General features: G+C 36.7%; 1 protein-coding gene across 1 annotated transcript; it reads right to left on the bottom strand.

Annotated features, from left to right (window-relative positions):
• Positions 1 to 6,981: 6,981 nt before the first annotated feature.
• Positions 6,982 to 7,514, bottom strand: LOC148581349 (uncharacterized). Its single transcript, XM_088509532.1, has 3 exons — positions 7,325 to 7,514; positions 7,170 to 7,253; positions 6,982 to 7,061 (listed from the first exon to the last, which is right to left on the bottom strand). The coding sequence occupies exons 1-3, from the start codon at positions 7,512 to 7,514 to the stop codon at positions 6,982 to 6,984; spliced, it is 354 nt and encodes a 117-aa protein (XP_088365658.1).
• Positions 7,515 to 19,738: the final 12,224 nt, after the last annotated feature.

The raw sequence follows: 19,738 nt of genomic DNA, 5'->3' as shown, positions 1-19,738 counted from the left end.
GGCGGCAGACTCTGATGGCGCGGCAGCAAGGGCGGTGGAACCACCCACGGCGACCGGGATACCCTCAACCACAACCGTGGCAGCAGCAGCGATGGAAGGGCAGCGTTGCTCCCTCGCGACTCATCCCTTTCCCTCTTCTCTGTTCGCAGCTTCAACGGCGGCGGCAAGGGACGGGTTCGACGGCGGCGACGAGACGGGCTGGTCGGCGACGAGAAGGACGGCGGCCCCATGCTCGGCGATGGTGGCAGGCGGCGATGGCTTCCCTGCAGTGGCTCCCTTTCGCGCATCTCCTCTCTTCCTGTGCGCGAGTTCAGCGGCGGCGAGACAAAGAGGCACGACGCTCTTCCCCCTCCTCGGTCAGACGACGGCGGCAGTGAGACCAGTACGCCGGCGCAGGTCTTCCTCTCCTCCTCCCTCCTTCCGCGACTCAGTCTCCATTTCTCTCTGATTTTTTGCTTCTGTTCCTTTCCTTTCATGGAGAAAGAGGAAAGGAAACCGTGTGCTGCTGTTTGTGTTGCTGAAGGGGGGTTGGGGTGGTGGCTGCTGGGTTACAAGGATTAGGGTTTCATTTTCGAAACTTAGGGTTAGGGACAATATAGTAATTTCACATAAAAATAGGGATAATATGGTAATTGAAACCCAAATTAAATCCAACACTAATCATATATAGGAAAATACTATTTGCTCATCAATTTCACAAATTATTTTCCATAAAATGTCCCAACCAAATTAATTAGAAGTAATATACTTAATTTCTTCATTTTCCAAAATTACAATATTAATATTTAAAATATTAATTACTTAGTCCAAATCATATAAAATCCTTGTTATCTCACAAATATCAACTTTATAATTTAAATATAGAAAATAATTCAATAATTATAAAATTGGATAATAATCATAACCCATCTCAAATTCGATAAATCAAAACTTGCCTTAATTATCTTTAATAAAATGATTTCCGAAATTAAGGCTATAAATAACAATATGATTTGAGACTTGATCATAATAAGACTTTTCAAAGTTCTGGGTCTTACATTCTACCCACCTTATAAAAATTTTCGCCCTCAAAAATTGATACAAAATGAAAGAAATTCCATAACAGTTCACCCTTGAACACATCTAAGGAAGAAGCAAAAATATCTCAAAATATAATCATATATATACAATTTTCAAATACTTTGATCGTCATATGCATAAGGGTGCAAAGGTAGGAGTGGGATTGCAAAGCAAACATTACAAGGTAGGCTCGATGAAAAAGATAACATAGGTCAATCATGTGATAGTAGGACAAAGCATCAAAGGCTATAAAAAAGGATGGGGTTAAAACAACGTGCTTAACATCCGCACACTAATCTCATATCAGCCTCAGGGCTTCAACTTTCTAACCTCATCAGGCACTTTTCAATCCCCATATCCGACCACAAGACTGACAACCGCAACCTGTTCGCAAGGAACAAAACACCCACAACTCATACGTTGCACACCTACCGCTTCAACTTCCGTATGCACATATCACGTCTTAAAGAACTAACGCATCGCGTTATTACGTCTACAGATCACACGTGATATCAAAATAATTCTCGAGTCTACTCAGAAGGATACCAGATTTAGAACGGAGAGGCAATTGTCAAGGGTAATACTCATGGATTTAAGGGAATGTATCTAATTTCCAGACAAACAAAGACGCTCAAGCAATGAAGTTTGCTAGAAATAAATCAATTGACAACTCCAAAGATAACCCTTGGATCAAGGAAGTTCAACAGGATCAATAAGAAAAAAAATCAGCGCATTAGTTTGAAACAAACTCAAGCTGAGTCGAGGAAGTATGAGGTTTACAGAAAAGAATATCTTAGACCCAAGGCAAAGCTCACAGAACTCAAGAGCATAATTAAAATACTTCCGAATATTCTGTTCGTTAAAAGAGCCAAAAACTTGTGGAGAAATCACTTTGCAGTCTAAAAGAAAAGTTAAGCAACAACCATTTCTCAAGAGAGTAGCCAAAAGCATAAATGTGGCCTTACTTCAATACAATTTCATGTTGAAGTAAACCATGTAGCGTTTTAAAAACAAAATGCATACAAGTTTGGCCAAGAGCTAAAATATTTTCTCAAATATTTTAGAAAGATGATTAGGTGCACAACTCAACCAAAAGCAATTCATAAAACTCGGGAGTAATCAAATACTTGTTCAAAAATCCTCAAAGTTCATATTCAAACAAGCGTGTATAACATTTATAGCAAGTACGAAAGAGGAATTTAAACTCTTTTTAGAAAAGAAACTCCGAAGTAAAAGTTTGCTTACAATTTGGTAAAGGAAATAAGTAGTGCGTTACAAACGAACCGATTTCCACTAAAGAAGGAAGCTTTCCAAAACCTCATTTAAAATATCGCATGCCAAATTTTAAATCAACTTTGTCAAAATCGAACAATGGTTTCAATCTCAATCAAGTAACAGAAAATAAATTCCGTTTAAAACTTCTTACAAGAGAATTCAAAACTTCTTTAAAAGGTTCAAAACAAGACTCCAAAAGTGTTCTTGAAATCACCATCTCAGAAGAACATTCAAGAAGTTTAAGATGCACTAAAAAGGAGTCAAGCCATACAAGAAAGGATCTTAAACCAAAGTAGTCCAAACAAGATTCACTAGGCATGAGTCATCAAGCAAGCTTTCAATTGATCCAAAAGAATACAAAAGTCATAGGAAAAGACAACTCAATCATTAGTAATTTCTCAAGGATAAATCTTTAACTAAAAACTCTTGTAGAGAAAATGAGAGAATAAACAATGCACTAATTTGAAACGAATCAAACTGACTCACATACGGATGAGATTCACAAGAGAGGACAAACCAAGATCAATGGTAATTTCACAAGATGTAAAAGATTAGTTAAAAACAGAATCACGTATGACATTCATAGAGGTGAAAAGCTTAAGAAGGAACGAGTCCGTTCATAAGAAGAAAGCTATGAGTCCAACATTTTCAAAAGAACAACAATAGCATAAACCATGTAGTATGCTAAGCCAAACTCAATTCAAAATAAGTTAAGTGAAGTTTACCAAACGAAACTCACCCGGAGTAAAAGCGAAAAATTCTCTCTTTCCAGAATTTTGAAAAATACCCCAAATATATAATCAATTGAAGATGTGCATTGGAACTATAGTAAAATTACTAGAAAGTCAATTTACTTTTAAAGTAAGTGCAATTCCGTAAACCAGTAAAAGTACAAACGAGGCATCAGGAATAAATAGTTGTTAAACTGTAAAAAAAAATCTTCAAAGTTCCACATATAGATAAGTGTATATCTAGTCAACAGCAATTTTTATAAAAATCTCAAAATTAGTTGTAATCACTGTCAAATAAGAGGAAAACTGAATCAACAAGTTCTCTAAGAATGAACTCGGAACCCGGAGTTAAAAGTCACAGCACATTAAGACAAGTTTAAGGCAATATCAAAGAATATTTGAATCAAACAGAATTCAAACAGAGGAAGATAGATGCAACAAAGATCTTAAACCAGCATATGCACTTAAGGTCAAACAAGAATGCATATGGATAGAGGAATAGAGTTGAAAAATCAAACTACTTTTCAAAAGGATTAACAACCAAGAACTTTAAGTTAGGATACGGAAGAACAGGTCGACTCGAACAGAATTCAAGACACACAACTGAATAGCCTCGAGAAATAGTTTCTAGCGTTCCCAAAACCTGCGATTCGCTTTACTCAAAACTCGTATATCATCTATGATAACCCATCAGTGCCTTCATATACATAATTCACTAGTATTAAGCCGGCCAAACTTAATATCAAGAATTATGCAATGCAAGACTAACGGCGCTAATCAATAGATCGTCATGTGCATAGAGCTCTAATTCCCGTCATTCGACAAGACCTATTACATGACAAATACTCAGAGTATGCAATTGAAGCATAGTCAGTCCATTCCTCAGGCTCTACAGGAAGGACTGCTCTGATACCATAATGTAACACCCTAACTACTAAAGTTAACGCTTCCGGCTGCGCGACTCTGATAGTTCGGACATTACGATGACTTTTATACTATTTAATACTAAAATATGAGCCTGTTTAAAACTTTAAACCGTAATACCGCTCCCAAAAATACCTTCGTTCGATAACGTACATCCATAAATACCATACAACTTACAACAACTCATAAAGAGTACATCCATATTACACACACACACACACACACACACACACACACACACACACACACACACACACACACACACACATATATATATATATATATATATATATATATATATATATATATATATATAATATTACAAGCATTGGACAATACAATTCCTATCCCTCTTACAGAATATATCAAGATAAAAGCGAGGGTTCAATAAACCATAACTAAAACAATACAGAGTATCTCAACAACAACTAAATGAACTCTTCGTAACTTCGGCGCCATATCCTGAAAGGGGAAAAATGTAGGGGGTGAGAACATCATCCTCAAAAGGGTTCTCAGTAAAGGGTTTTTGGGAATTACTGTAATAGGATACGTGAAGATAAACCGTACCAGTGATTAATAACTGTCTTATGCCCCTTTTCAAAAACAAAGGTTTACAATAAAAGAGAAATCTGAAATCCTTTTTCTGAAAGAGGAAACTGTTCATTTAAAATAATATTCAAAAGCATTTCAAAAGGTTTATCTATGCTGAACCAAATTAGCCTTTCACACATTTCCAAACCATAACCACAATACCGAAACCAACCATCGGTCCATCTCAATTCAACCATGGCCCTAGGCCCAAACAATCCAACTAACAACCAATCACCATAATCCAACAGAGTCCCAGATGCAAACACAGATAGGAAGTTCAAGCACAAACAAACAGTTATTACAAGTAAAACAGTTAGCAATTAATCACATAGGCAAACCAAGTATAATATGCACACCCAACCAATGTCACACAAATGCATATGATGCATGCCTGTCCCTAGTGGCTGATGATATCATCTATCGGTTATAAAGCCAACCCGACAAGTCCTGGTAGCTAACCATTGGACTGTCCCTCTGTCGCGCATCCCCAACTCGGGTTATACTCATCATAAACTTGATCATAATCATGATCCATATCCATCACCTTCACTGGTGAATATTTACGGGGGCGAGCTCATCTGGGCCTTTCACAGTGCCCGGCCACACTTACGACATAGGGTCAAAAGAGCTTCGAGTCTCGACCTGGAGCACGTGGTGGCTAGCCACTGCTTCCTCCCAGGGAAACCCTCATCTCCGATGGTGGAAGTGCAAACATTCACAATTATCAATATCTCAGCATATATGCATTCATTCTCAGCCATGGATCAACATCCATCTCAGCCATTCGGCTCACGGTTCAATCCAGAACCAGCCAATATTGATAATCATACACAGCCATTCCGGCTCACGGTTCAATCCAGAACCAGCCAATATTCATAATCATACACAGCCATTCCGGCCCATAATAAAAGCAGCACTTCCACCATTCAAAATCATCAAATTCATAAAACCGGCATTTAAGCCATAAATCACTTTTCTCAAGTCATTTCACTTTGAAATCAAATTTCAACTCTTTTCAGCCTTGGCTTTAAAGATCTCATTTCTCAAATCATCTCAGGCTCATAAGCCACTTTTACTCAAGGTAAATTCCCCTTTTAAAAATAATGCCACTCTCGGCACTCTCTTTCCAAAACTTTCATAATCATGGCAAGTTAAAAATCTCTTTGAGATATTCAAAATCACCCATCCAACAATGGAATTTTATAACAAAAGTTCCTTGGCAGAGTCCCAAGTCCTTAGGGGAGGATAGCATAACTCATTTCGCCAAATTCATTTAAAATCATTAAAACCTTGGCTTTCCGATTTGAGTAATAAAATAGGGTCTAAGCCAAACCGAGTCACGTAATCATTTACTTCTTTCAAATCCGTTTCCTTTACTTAGGCAAAACCAGCTTTAACCCCCATGATAAATTCTAAAACGTTTCAACTGTTCAAAATTGTTTTAGTCTTGCAAAAATTCAGAATTCAAAGAGTACTTAAAACCTTTCTCAAAACATTTCAAAATGAAACTTGTCAATAGACATTCAGGTTCTTTCAAAGTCATTGAAACTTCTTTAATTGAAATCCCCAAGTCAAATTCAAAGGCATAAACCCTTTTCACATTCAAATAGCTTTAAAACACAAGTTTCATCTAAATAACTTTCTTCTGAAAGATATACAATGCTTTTCTTAAGAAGCAAGACTAAATCACAATTTCCTCTTTAATAATTTATTTCAAAAGCATGAATCATTCTTTTCTTGATAATTCAAGTAAAATAGTAGAAGTCATTAACTCATCATTTTTCCAGACAACATTCAATAAAGACTCGGATTTTATAGAAATTTCGGCAACACCTCCCCTAAAACTTGGACTTTGCCACCCGGTCGGGTCCCAACTTAACCGTTTCACAATCCTTTTCAACAGCCCAAATTCCAAAATCAGTCCAAGGCAAGCCAAAATCCAATAGTCATCTCAATTTCATATTTCAAGAAAACCGTTTCAACATCAAATCATTATCAGCCGAATAAACTCATTTCTAAAGCTTTAAAGAAACGGTTCAGTAACAATCATTTATCAAAAACCAGATCATTTAAAGCCAGCCAGGCTGAATTCAAGAGTGGATTCTATTTTTCACATTCTCAATAAAATTAACTCAAATCAATTCTCAACAGGTTAAACTCGATCTCAAAGCTTTAAAAGAATCAACTTGAAAAGCATTTCGTTTCACAAAACCACACAATAATTCAACCAACAGACGTTCATAACCAACCAAGGCAAATCAAGCCATACATAAGGCCGATACAATCACCAAATACACATTCACTCACATCAGTATCCATATGTAATAATTCCAATATATAAAACATAGTTTTTGGAAAGCGCCCCTACCTCAAAACGCAAATCCATAACCAAAACGCCTCATCAAGTCCTTTCCGCCTCAACCCGAACTGACGGCAACCAAAACCTGAGCTCCCAGCCACTTTCGCGATAACCAAAGCAACATTAATCGCAACATATAATAATCAGGACTCGATCCCACGTTACCAAGACTCATATTCATTAACCAACACAACCGAAAACTAACGCGAGCCTTTTCGAAACATAATTTCTTACCGGAATAACACGAAGCAGCTGCGATTTCGAACCGGCAGCAGCAACAACTCCGACGGCGGCCAGGAATTCCGGTGGATCAACTAGAAAAACCGCACAGCATCAAAACCATCTTGAAAACCAAAAAGGCAGAAACCTCAAATGAAACCCTTACCCGCAACTTTTCCGGCGACGGCAGAAGTAGCCAGAACCTCTGGCAGTGGTTTCGGTGGCCTCAGAACTCCGACAGCGGCGCTGTCAGACTCCGATGGTGTTTCAGGGCAGCTCTGGTGGTAGAAAGGTTTTTCGGCGACCATACAGAGCACACCTCCAACCACAGCAGCAACTAGGCGACCGGCGGTCATGGCGGCAGACTCTGACGGCACGGCAGCAAGGGCAGTGGAACCACCCACGGCGACGGGGATACCCTCAACGACAACCGTGGCAGCAGCAGCGATGGAAGGGCAGCATTGCTCCCTCGCGACTCATCCCTTTCCCTCTTCTCTGTTCGCAGCTTTAACGGCAGCGGCAAAGGACGGGTTTGACGGCAGCGACGAGACGGGCTGGTCGGCGACGAGAAGGACGGCGGCCCCACGCTCGGCGATGGTGGCTGGCGGCGATGGCTTCCCTGCAGTGGCTCCCTTTCGCGCATCTCCTCTCTTCCTGTGCGCGAGTTCAGCGGCGGCAAGACTGAGAGGCGCGGCGCTCTTCCCCCTCCTCGATCAGATGACGGCGGCAGTGAGACCAGCACGCCGGTGCAGGTCTTCCTCTCCTCCTCCTTCCTTCCGCGACTCAGTCTCCATTTCTCTCTGATTTTTGGCTTCTGTTCCTTTCCTTTCATGGAGAAAGAGGAAAGGAAACTGTGTGCTGCTGTTTGTGTTGCTGAAGGGGGGTTGGGGTGGTGGCTGCTGGGTTACAAGGATTAGGGTTTCATTTTCGAAACTTAGGGTTAGGGGCAATATAGTAATTTCACATAAAAATAGGGATAATATGGTAATTGAAACCCAAATTAAATCCAACACTAATCATATATAGGAAAATACTATTTGCTCATCAATTTCACAAATTATTTTCCATAAAATGTCCCAACCAAATTAATTAGAAGTAATATACTTAATTTCTTCATTTTCCAAAATGACAGTATTAATATTTAAAATATTAATTACTTAGTCCAAATCATATAAAATTCTTGTTATCTCACAAATATCAACTTTATAATTTAAATATAGAAAATAATCCAATAATTATAAAATTGGATAATAATCATAACCCATCTCAAATTCGATAAATCAAAACTTGCCTTAATTATCTTTAATAAAATGATTTCCGAAATTAAGGCTATAAATAACAATATGATTTGAGACTTGATCATAATAAGACTTTTCAAAGTTCTGGGTCTTACAGCTTACTTGATTGCACTTTGCCAAGCCATTGATTTGAGGCATTTGGAGGAGAATTTCAAGAACACCGTGAAGAACACTGTGAGCCAAGTTGCCAAGAGGACACTAACCACCGGCATCAACGGCAAACTCCACTTATTCTTAAGCTTGATGGTCCTCAGTTGAATGCCATGGGACAAAATATTTCCTCCTCTTCGTTCACCCACTTCACCCACTTCATCATTTTTGTGCATTCGAAGGATTAGGGCTCATGAATTTCAAAGATTGGGGGTTGTGGTGAAACGGCATCGTTTTGGTGAAGGAGGACTAATATGTCTTATTTTCAAAAGCTACATGCCACATGTGCTCCCGTAACGGCTAGGTCAGCGTCACGGGAGCCACGTCAGACTTTTCTGTCAGGTCCAACGGAGTCACTTCAACGGAGGGATAAATTTGTCCACGTTTTGGAGAGGTTAGGGACATGAATGTATATTTCAATCTTTGAGGACGAAAATGTCCGCGAAAAAAAAAGTCAGGGACCTATTTGTCCTTTACTCTATATTCTTTAAAAGATGCAATAGTTGATCATTGAAGATTTTTTAACCTCATTCTCAAAATCATGAGACCTCTGTATCTTAAGCTTTACTTTTGTCCCGGATTAGACATTAGCAACTTTGCACAATAATCAGCTATCCTCTTGTATTAAGACCGGGAAGTTCCTTGTATTTCATCTAATGCAATTCGTCTTGTTCTAGCTGCCATTGAAGTTGTGACTACAGATTCCACTTCATTTGTGCCTTGTTAACCAAATATTTGATCTTCACTTTTGGGTTATGCTCCACCTTATTTTTGAAAGTTTTACTCAACCACTTAGTGTGTATTATCCCAACTCTGTGTGCCTGGCCACATGTGTGCTTAAGGTTCATAGACGTAAGCTGCCAAGTTGTTTTTTCACCCATCTTTGCAAAATATAGCCAAAATGGGAAATCTTTTTGACAAACTTCCCCCACTCTAACCAAATCAAGTTTGGCATAATTGATCCCCTTGCTTGTATGTATTGCAGAGGTTGTTATAGTGTTCTTAAATTTCTCTCTTAAGGCAAATATATTTCTCACCTCCCACTTATAATTGCTCATGTCTTTGACATCCTTATGAAATAGAAACCTTCTCTTTTCATGTTCATCTTACTCCTCACCATCTTTATCATTTGAATTACCACTGGTCTCATATTCCAAATCTAAATCATCATTATTGAAGCCCTCATCATCACTGAAATCACCATTCACTACACCTTTACCTTTATCAACTTGAGAACCTTCTTTGATACCAACAAGTTCCTCAAACCAACTATCATCATCATACTCCTTCTCACTGTTTGTGAACTGAACATCATTTACACTGACAACCTCAAGATCAGATGGAACAAACTCTTCATCTTCACTATCTTCATCACTGTCCCATTCATTCCCTGCATTTTCAACAGCTACATTTGCATTTAAAGTCTTTACAGCAACATTTGCAGCATCAGTACCACCCTTCATGATCAGCAACATTATCTTCTTAGTTAGCTTGCACATTGTCATCCTCATGAGATTCATCAATAGAAGCTACGTTAGTACTCACATACTCATTATGTTGTATGTTATCAGCCTGCACCTCTTGACCTTGCTGACTGTCATAAACCACCAACTTATGCCTAGGATTTTCATCTGTTCTACCCGAACATCAATATACCCAACTTCAGAAAATCCTTTATCTTCATCAACCTCGTGTACTACAAATATTTCAACATGATTCCTCAGCTCCGTTATTCTACACATCACAAGTACATCTTTATCCGCAGCAAATAATTTCAAATTTTTTTCCAACTATTCAGCTATTGGATCTTTATACCACAAAGCTGATATGTTGGAATCTATGTACCCAAATTGCTTTAACTCTGCATATGCCTCAAATATAGACTAGCAATCACTCTTAATATCTACAATCACTATTGTTTTTCCTCCTAGATACTGCAATGGTCTATTATCATACCCAAATCGACCCTATGATGGACAATCAGATTAAATCTTTCCATCACCTTCTCCTAAATTCCTATTAGTATGCATAAACAAAAAAAAATGATTAAACCGAACCCCTTGCAATTTTAGCACTTATAAAATTACTTACAACACTATTAACTACAAACTTGACAAAACACACCCTAAATTGCAACTATTGTAAACAACAACTTGACTAAAAAAGCAACATACTCACTAATACAATGTAGCATTCATACCTCAAGCGCGTTGGCAACAGTGAAACAACCAACTTCCAGAAGCTTGCTAACGCAATCGAAATGAAAGCACTAAACCCCACATGAAGATGAATTTCTATTAGGGCATCATTAAAGATGAAACATCAGTGTCTGCATGGCTTATGCGAATGCAAAGTGAATGAGAGAGTGAATAGGTTTCACAGGAATGTTAAGAAATAGTAAAGACCTTAAGGGAAAAATTATTCGTAAAAAATCATTCATAGACAAAATGATGATTTTATAATATTTTGTAACGTTGGAGATGAATATAATAAGAAAAAAGGTCAGGAACGATTTGATTTTGACCCAAGTCCTCAGGAACAAAAATGTACTTAACTTTTTTTTATGTACCGATCGCGTAAATGTTGGTAAATTAAAAAAGAAATTGCATATTTACTGACGATAGTGGTGTCAGTAAAATATTAAATTAATTTATAATTATTGAATATTACCAATGGTTTAGCCGGTGGTACAACTAATATTTAGTGGATTTATTTTTTTTATTTTGCCGCTGCATCCCTCCCCTTCAACTACCTCCTCATCATGCATCTTTGCCTCGGCATCGCCATTGTCTCCACTGCCTCCATCGCCTCCAACCTCTTTACCCTCTCCCTAATTGGACGCATGTGGTTCTCTGACCTCCACCGCACCTACGTAGTCCTCGCCCACTGGCGACTTCCTTGTCAACTGGAAGCCGCTCCTCTACATCACTGTCCCTAGCAATACTATTGACATCAATGAAGTTGTTTGGATCAAGAACCCATTGACTTAACGAAATTATTTTTTTTAAAACTCATATTTTGGCAGTTCAAATGAAAATATAAACCATTCATTTTTTTTCATTTTTCTTTCTTTTTTAATAAAAATATAATTATGATTTGTTTAAGACGTTGCTTGCTTAGCTTAAATTTTTGGAAAATTAAAAATACGTTGATAATTTCTAATGTATTTGTTATAGAAGTTTTGGTTGAATTGAAAGTATAAAAGTAAAAGGATTTACGTGGTGGTGGTGGTAAAGGTTGGAGATTAAGACAGTGGTGAAATGGGTTAGGAATTAGGTATAAGGTAGGTTAAGTTAGAAGGGTAGTTAAAAAATTTTGGATAAATTTTTATATTTTGGGTAATTTTGTCAACCGAAATCCATCTTTCATTGGTACAAAGTTATTTTTATTTTTTCATGGATAGATTGTTAGCGTTCTTAACATTTACGGGTACAAATTGTAGTTTATCTTTAATGGTGTTCATAGATCAGGTCGTATCTATAGATCCATGGTAATTATCTGCAATTGATTCACAAATTGCGGATATGATCCGATCCGCAAACTGATTGAATCAGATAGGATCTGATCCTCACCTTTAAAGGATCTAATTGCGGATATCTGGTATGTATCCATGGATCCGATCTGTAAATCCGCATATTCTCATATTAATAATTAGAAAAAATAAGTAATATATATATATATATATATATATATATATATATATATGTGTGTGTGTGTGTGTGTGTGTGTGTGTTACTTCAGCCTTCATAATCCTAATTTCACATTTCACCATATTTTCGGCACTGCAGCCAATCACTCTCAAGTCTTACCAGCACTCAGAGATGAGAGACCCCTAAATCAACTACTCCTTCTTACATGAATACCATTGGAAACTACTCATCAGAGATCCCTCATTATTCCTTGCTCTTCATCGCGTTCTCGTTGCTCCTTCTTCAGTAGTCATGGTCTGAGTCTGTGGCTCTCCCCGCCTCTTGTTCTCGGCATCAGTCATACTTAGTTCTTGCCACATTGTTGTTTGCCCCTCTTCATCGGGTTCTTGCCACTCCTTCTTTAGTGATCGTGGTCCGTGGTTCAAACGTTCTCGCCACCTCGCGTTCTCATCACGTTTTCTCCATCAGTCATACTCAGTTCCTGCCATATCGTCGTTCGTCCCTCTTCATCACATTCTCATCATTTGAAGGTTGTGAATAATCCTATTATGTTTTTTTAAAGAACTATGATGTTGTTATTGTTTATATGAGGTGCTATTGTTCTGAGATTCTAAATCTAATATGTTGGAATGGTTTGTTTGCTTGTAGGATTGTGTTGTCTGGAATGGCTGATAAGCAAGCAGTTAGAAACAACACAAGTGGGTTTAAGGTGGGGAATATGTTAGAGTATAATTAGGATCAATTAGATCAATTAGCATTATTTAACATATATGAATATTTATTATAGTATATTATATCTTTGTTATTTCGATTCTCTTAGCACCTATAAATACCTTCTTATATATCATTTTAGACAACTTGAATACACTCAAATATTTTTTCTATTCTTCTTTCTTACCTTTATAACATGGTATCAGAGCCATGGTATCCTTCTTGAGGTGGATAAGTTGATTTTATTCTGGTGAAATCAACGTACTTTTCATACTTTTCTTCTGCGCCATTTTTTCTTGTCTTTTGTCACTTTTTTTATGCTTTTTCACCTCACCGACTACCCTATCCTCTCCGTCTTGTATCTTTCTAACTCGAATAAATCAAACACCATTGTCATCCACTACTTACCTATTCTTATGGAGAAATAATATAGTTTTTGCTTTCCTTGTGGCAGTTCCGTATGTGTTCCCTTCTGGCAGTTCCGTCTGCATTTCGTTCTGGTAGTTTCGTCTTTGATTCCTTCTAGCAGTTCTGTCTGTGATTTCCTTGTGGTAGCGCAGTTTCGTCTGTATTTTCTTGTGGCAATTTCATATGCGTTTCTTTGTGGCAGTTTCGTCTGTGTTTTCATCCGGTGTTCTGTCTGCGCTTCCTTCTGGTAGTTCCGTCTGTGCTTTCTTTAAGAAATTTCATTTGCATCCGTTCTATCAATTTATGCATTTCTTTTTATTTCATTATTTGAGGGAAAATGTTAGAGTATAATTAGGATCAATTAGATCAATTAGCATTATTTAGCATACCTGAATATTTATTATAAGATATTACGTTTTTGTTATTTCGATTATCTTAGTACCTATAAATACCCTCTTATATTTTATCAATCCATACAACTTGAATACACATAAACCTTTTTTTTACTGCTCTCTCTTACCCTTTTTAACAATTCCCACTCCACCAAGTTTTGTTATATCGACACCTTCTGAATCAGCAAGGGAAGAGGAATCAGTTACTAATTCAGCCTCAAGTGATGCTCCTACTTTGGGGATAGAGACACAGATAGGCCAACCAGATAAAAGAAAGGCTAATAGGCCCCTTCTATTGTTTGGGATTACTTTAAAAAAAGGAAAAGGGAACTAAGTCTTAATATAAACATTGTTTGAAATGGTTACAATGTCATAGTCGTAAGGATGAGACCTCTAACCTAAAAAAAACAATGGAACTTGTGCGAAGAACCTAGACAATCATGTGTATAACTTCTCATTATATTGATGATGGGTGGATATTGAATAAGAAAATCTTGTCTTTTAACTTGATTGAAAATTATACTGGTGCTATCATAGGAAAAGCTTTAGAGAAGTGTTTGAAAGATTAAGGTATTCGGAAGCTTTGTACTGTAACTATAGATAATGCTAGTGAAAACTTTGTTATTGTGAATACTTTGGTTAAAATCATGTGAGAATAGAATAGTTGTACCATGTTGGGTGGAAAATTGGTCCATTTGAGACATGTTGCCCATACCTTGAACTTAATTATTTGTGATGGTTTAAAAGATTTAAGCTCCTCTATTGCTATGATAAGAACTTCCTATAAGTTTGTGAAGTCCTCTCCATCTAGATTAGCAACCTTTGTGTGCATGAGGCAAACAATACTAGTCGTTAGATGATTATTCTTGATGTACCAACTAGGTGGAATTCCACCTATATGATGTTGGAAGTGGCTGAAAAGTTTGAGAAGGCATCTGCTCGCCTTGCGAGAGAAGATGCTCATTTTGAAAGAGATGTTGATGATGGAGGGCCTCCTAGTGATAAGGATTAGAGTAGACCTCGTATTTTCTTACAATTTTTGTAAATTTTCTATCATACAACTCTTTTTCTAGTTCTTTGAATGTCACTTTAAATACTTTTTTCATGTGTTGTGTAAAATATTATGCACTTTGAATAAATGGATTGTGAGTGATGATGGTGTTGCGTGGGATGGCATCAGCTATGAAAGCTAATTTTGATAAGTATTGGGATGATTATGATCACTCTTACATTTTTACTCTTTTTTACTTCAAGTGACAAAGTCAATAAGCCATCTTTAAATTATCTATTACTTGTTGATATTTTCCTTAATCCTCGGTATGAAGGTGAAAAGTCTTCAAGGATCTTTAGAAAATTGAAGGATATTCTTCTAAATTATTTGAACAACATAGCATATGGAATCCGCGCCCCCCAAAGATACTCAAGATACTAGTTTTTCTTCTGATACTATAAGCAAGTGGAAACAAATACAACGAATAAAGCTAAGTGAGCTCAAGAAGAATGAGATGGATAGGTATTTGAAAGATGAAGTGGCAGAAGATTTTAATGAATTTGATATATTGAGGTGGTGGAGAGAAAAAATTTTGAGGTATCATGTTCTCTCTTTCATGGCTAGAGATATATTAGCCATGAATGTTTCTACTGTAGCATCTGAGTTAGTTTTTAGCATCAGATGTCGTATTCTTAACCCTTATCGTAGTGCTTTGAGTTCTACCACTATAAAGACTTTAATTTGCACTCAAAATTAGTTGAAGCCTATTAAGATTTTGATTGAGCTTGATGAAGGAGATGCTGTTGTTGATTCAAGTATATAATGAATTGGTTTAGTTATTTTTTATCATTCTCTATTCTTTATTTTAAACATTTGCTTACTTTGACATATTTTATTATAGTTGAATTGAATATAATCATCTTCTAAAGTTATTACTCTTGGAGATCCTGACGTTCAAAGTCCATTGCAAGCTCATGTACCATCTTAGATATTCTCACTAAGTGCTTGTATAATATATAATAACTTAAATTGCTTTTTTAAGATTATTTGATCTAATATGTTTTACTAATTTTTTCATTTGATATTTTCTTAATAGGAATAATGAATAGTTACTGAAATTTAATAAGCTTCACTTGATAGCTGCTGTTTTAAAGAAAAAAGATCAACTTATTTTAGTATTATTGTTTTATTTTAAGCATTTACAGTTATTTTAGACTTTTAGTATGTTTTAGTGCTTCTATTTTATTTTAAATGAGACATTTTAGTACTTGTCATCCTTAGTGATTATTGAAAATGCTTGTTGGGAAATTTGATATTATATCTACTTATTTGTATATTTTAATTAGTAATTATTATTCATATATTGTAATATTTTATTTTATTATTTAAAAAAATTGTTTAAAAATATTTTAAAAATAAAGAAGTTTAAAAACGTGAAAGAAAAATAGTTTTATTAAATTTTTCACATAGAAATATGATTTTAAATAAAATTTAAGATTTACAAAAATATCCGATATCCGATCTGATCTATTAGATCCAACCCTTAACAATGCATATATAGTATTCAATTTGATCCAATAAAAATTATAAGAATCGAATCAAAATTTTATTCATATTCGATTTAATCTGTGTACACTCCTATTTATCACTTTAATATAGTTGAAAAACCTTTCACTATTTACTCCTTTGGGTCTTTCCACGCTTGATTGTAGGACTATTTCTGTCATTGACAATGGTGCTACGGACAAAATGGATACCTGAAACCTAGTCGTACTTAATCATGTAAGTTTAAAATGGTCTACCATATTATCTGCCACCCTCCCCCGTTACTTTTATCCGCAATTATAGACTCACTGTAATCATATTTACTTGTTTAGCTTTTGCATGTTCATTTCCCAAATAGGATTCTTTGGTCTAATTAAGAAAGCATACACCTTAATAATGCCTAATTTAAGCACTCACTGTAGAAATAACAGCATCATAATTGTGAAATATTCTATTTTATTCGTCCTTTATTTTTCTTAAGGTAGTTATGACAAAAAAAGGTTCTTATACTATAGCACCCCGTTAGCCTAAACCTTATCTCTAGTCGTAAAGCAAAGAATAATAAAGTGTCACGACAGTTTTAAAGCTTATAATATATAATATATGTCCAAAAATTTATATAACTAGAAGCCCGATGAAGGAATAAAGCTCAAAGTCACGTAAAGTGGAATTACGAAACACGAAGCGTTCACACACGATAACTAAACGCATAGGCACAAGGTAATACTTAAATTAACAAGATATATATATATATATATATATATATATAAGTATGAAATACCAAAAAGAGAACTAGTCACAGCCTGCGAAGTTTAGGCCGGCTAGTCAAACTGAAATACAAAAGAGTTTTGGAAGTTTAAAACAGCTTATACAACTTATCTCTCAAATCAAGCCTCTAAGGCCATCAAGTCTAAAATACAAAAGGTGAGAGAATACTACAACAAAAATAAAGTGAAATAAGACATAAGGGAGATCATCCTCCGCTCTGTCACCATATCCGCAAACTCACTGTGGTGGGTTGCGACCTGCATCTGAAAAACAACAACATTTGGTATGAGAACCGAAGGTTCTCAATATGGTAACAGTGCCCAATATATAAGGTGTAAGCTTCCGGGACGCCAAAGGCAATCCTAGAACTTCACATCGAAAACAGGTATTCAAGCTTAAAACAAATAATTAACTTAAACCAAATACCATAAACAGGGTTATCTAAACTTAGGAAATTTCTAACTAATATCAAATCACACCGCTGTATCCCATAGCCTTCACCAACCTAACCTCCATGCGATCCCATCGCCACTGCCTACCGAGCCTCCTCAATCCCAGTAGAAAACACAAGTAATGCAGATAAGTAAAGTACATATACAGCAATTAGAATAATTAGCAAGTAAACATGTGTTGCATTTAGGCATAACAGAAATTAAGCAAAGCAAACAAACAAGTAGAAGATGCATATGATGAATGCCTTTCATATTGGCTCGTGATATCACTTGTCGGTTTATAAATGCCAAACCGACACATGCTCCCAGATGTAGCCTTCCTGCCATGCCCAAAGATATAGGCTCTGCACACTCATACAGTAGAGAAATCTGTCACGTCGGGGATATAGGTCCCGCACACTCATGCAACAGGGAGTCTGCTACGCCAGATATATAGGCTCTACACACTCATGCAACAGAGAAGGTTATGTGAGCGAGATACAACCTCAACCCTCACATCTCAACATAAGCGGGATTAACCACCGTCCTTACGCTGGCGCTGCTACCTCAACAAGCGGAAGACTGCCACAGCCCTTGCCCGAGGCGCATAGCAACTCAACAGTCTCAGCATAAAATAATATCTCAGTGGCTTTCACAAATAATTTTCAGTACTCAGTAAAGTCATCTTTTGACTCCGAGTCCTAGACTCATCTCAAACACCATCAATCCGTAACTCCACAACTCATTACCTTAAACATCATTACAATACTTCGCCATCTCACTCGACTAATCCATCCTCAATACTCCAAAAACTTAAGTCTTTGTCTTTTAACCATTTTACCAGAAAATATCTAGTTAAACCTACTTATAGTATTCTCTATGTTGCAAAGCCTAAAAACAAGTTAAGACATCCCAGATAAGCGTTACGGAAGTTTACAAGCTTGACGAGAAGGTAAAACAATTAAAAACAAGGTTTTCTTTGAAAAACAGGGCAGTGTGCGTACGCGTAAAGGTGTGCATATGCACAGAAGGTAAAATTTTCCATTTTGTGTTCATGCATGGATACGTGCGAACGCCTTCAACAAAATGCACTTTTCAGCTTGTGCCTACACATAATGTTGTGCGTACGCACAACTTGCAAATTTCACCAGGTATGCGTGCGCACCAAAGTGTGTGAACGCTCACAACAGTAGGCATATCCCTGTGTGTGCATGCATATCAGAATGTGTGTACACACATTTTTTGAAAATCATAGGGTGTGCATACGCACAAAGGTGTGTGTATGTAACACCCTAATTACCCTAAGCCTTACCTCTAGGCGTAAAGTAAAGGTTAATCAAAGGTTACAACAATTCTAAGGCTTATATATATATATATATATATATATATATATATATATATATATATATATATATATATATATATATATATATTCTAGAAGCCCAATGAAGGATTAAGCTCAAAAATAGAATTACAAAAGCGTGAAACATTCACACGAAGCTAACGCACAAGATACAAGGTATAGATGCAAAAGAATAGAACATATATAGATATAATAGTAATATGATCATAGGGAACTAGCTGCGGCTTGCGGAGTTTAAGCCGACTAGTTTATACAGACATACAGAGTTTTGGAGTTAAAACAGCTTATACAACTTATCTCTCAAGTAAGCCTCTAAGGCCATAAAGGTAAATATACAAAGAGATGTGAGAGTAACTATAACAAAGTAAAATAGAAATAAACCAAGGAGGAACCATACTCCGCTCTGTCACCATATCCGTAATCTCACCGAAGTGGATTTGTTACCTGCATCTGAAAACAACAACATATGGTATGAGAACCGGAGGTTCTCAGTATGGTAATAGTGCCCAATAATGTAAGATGTAAGGCTTCGGGAACGCCGAAGGCAATCCTAGAACTTCACATCGAACAGATATTCAAGCTTAACATCAATAAATAAATAAATTAAACCATAAACCATAAGCAGGGTTATCTAAACTTAGGGGGGTTTCTAACGAAAACTAATCACCGCTGTCCCACAGCCTTCACCAACCTACCCTACGTGTGATTCCATCGCCACCGCCTACCTAACCTCCTCAGCACCAGACAAACACAGATAATGCAAGCAAGGAAAATGCAGGTAGTATTCATATATATAACAAGTAATTCAAGAAGCAAGTAGGCATGTTATACAATTAGGCAAACTCAAGTAATCAAAGCAAGCAAGCATATAGA

This window comes from Arachis ipaensis, chromosome B10 (genome assembly GCF_059453495.1).
Source record: "Arachis ipaensis isolate K30076 ecotype BB chromosome B10, ASM5945349v1, whole genome shotgun sequence".
Classification (NCBI taxonomy): Eukaryota; Viridiplantae; Streptophyta; class Magnoliopsida; order Fabales; family Fabaceae; genus Arachis; species Arachis ipaensis.
Note: the sequence above shows the minus strand (reverse complement) of the source record. Positions and strands in the feature narration are given on the sequence as shown.

Excerpts from the sequence above, each read along its gene's own strand:
- LOC148581349 (XM_088509532.1), bottom strand. The coding sequence starts at position 7,514 with ATGACCGCCGGTCGCCTAGTTGCTGCTGTGGTTGGAGGTGTGCTCTGT. Across the intron at positions 7,254-7,324 it reads CGTCGCCGGAAAAGTTGCGG|TTGATCCACCGGAATTCCTG; the intron begins GTAAGGGTTTCA and ends CGGTTTTTCTAG. Across the intron at positions 7,062-7,169 it reads GCTTCGTGTTATTCCGGTAA|GTTGCTTTGGTTATCGCGAA; the intron begins GAAATTATGTTT and ends GTTGCGATTAAT.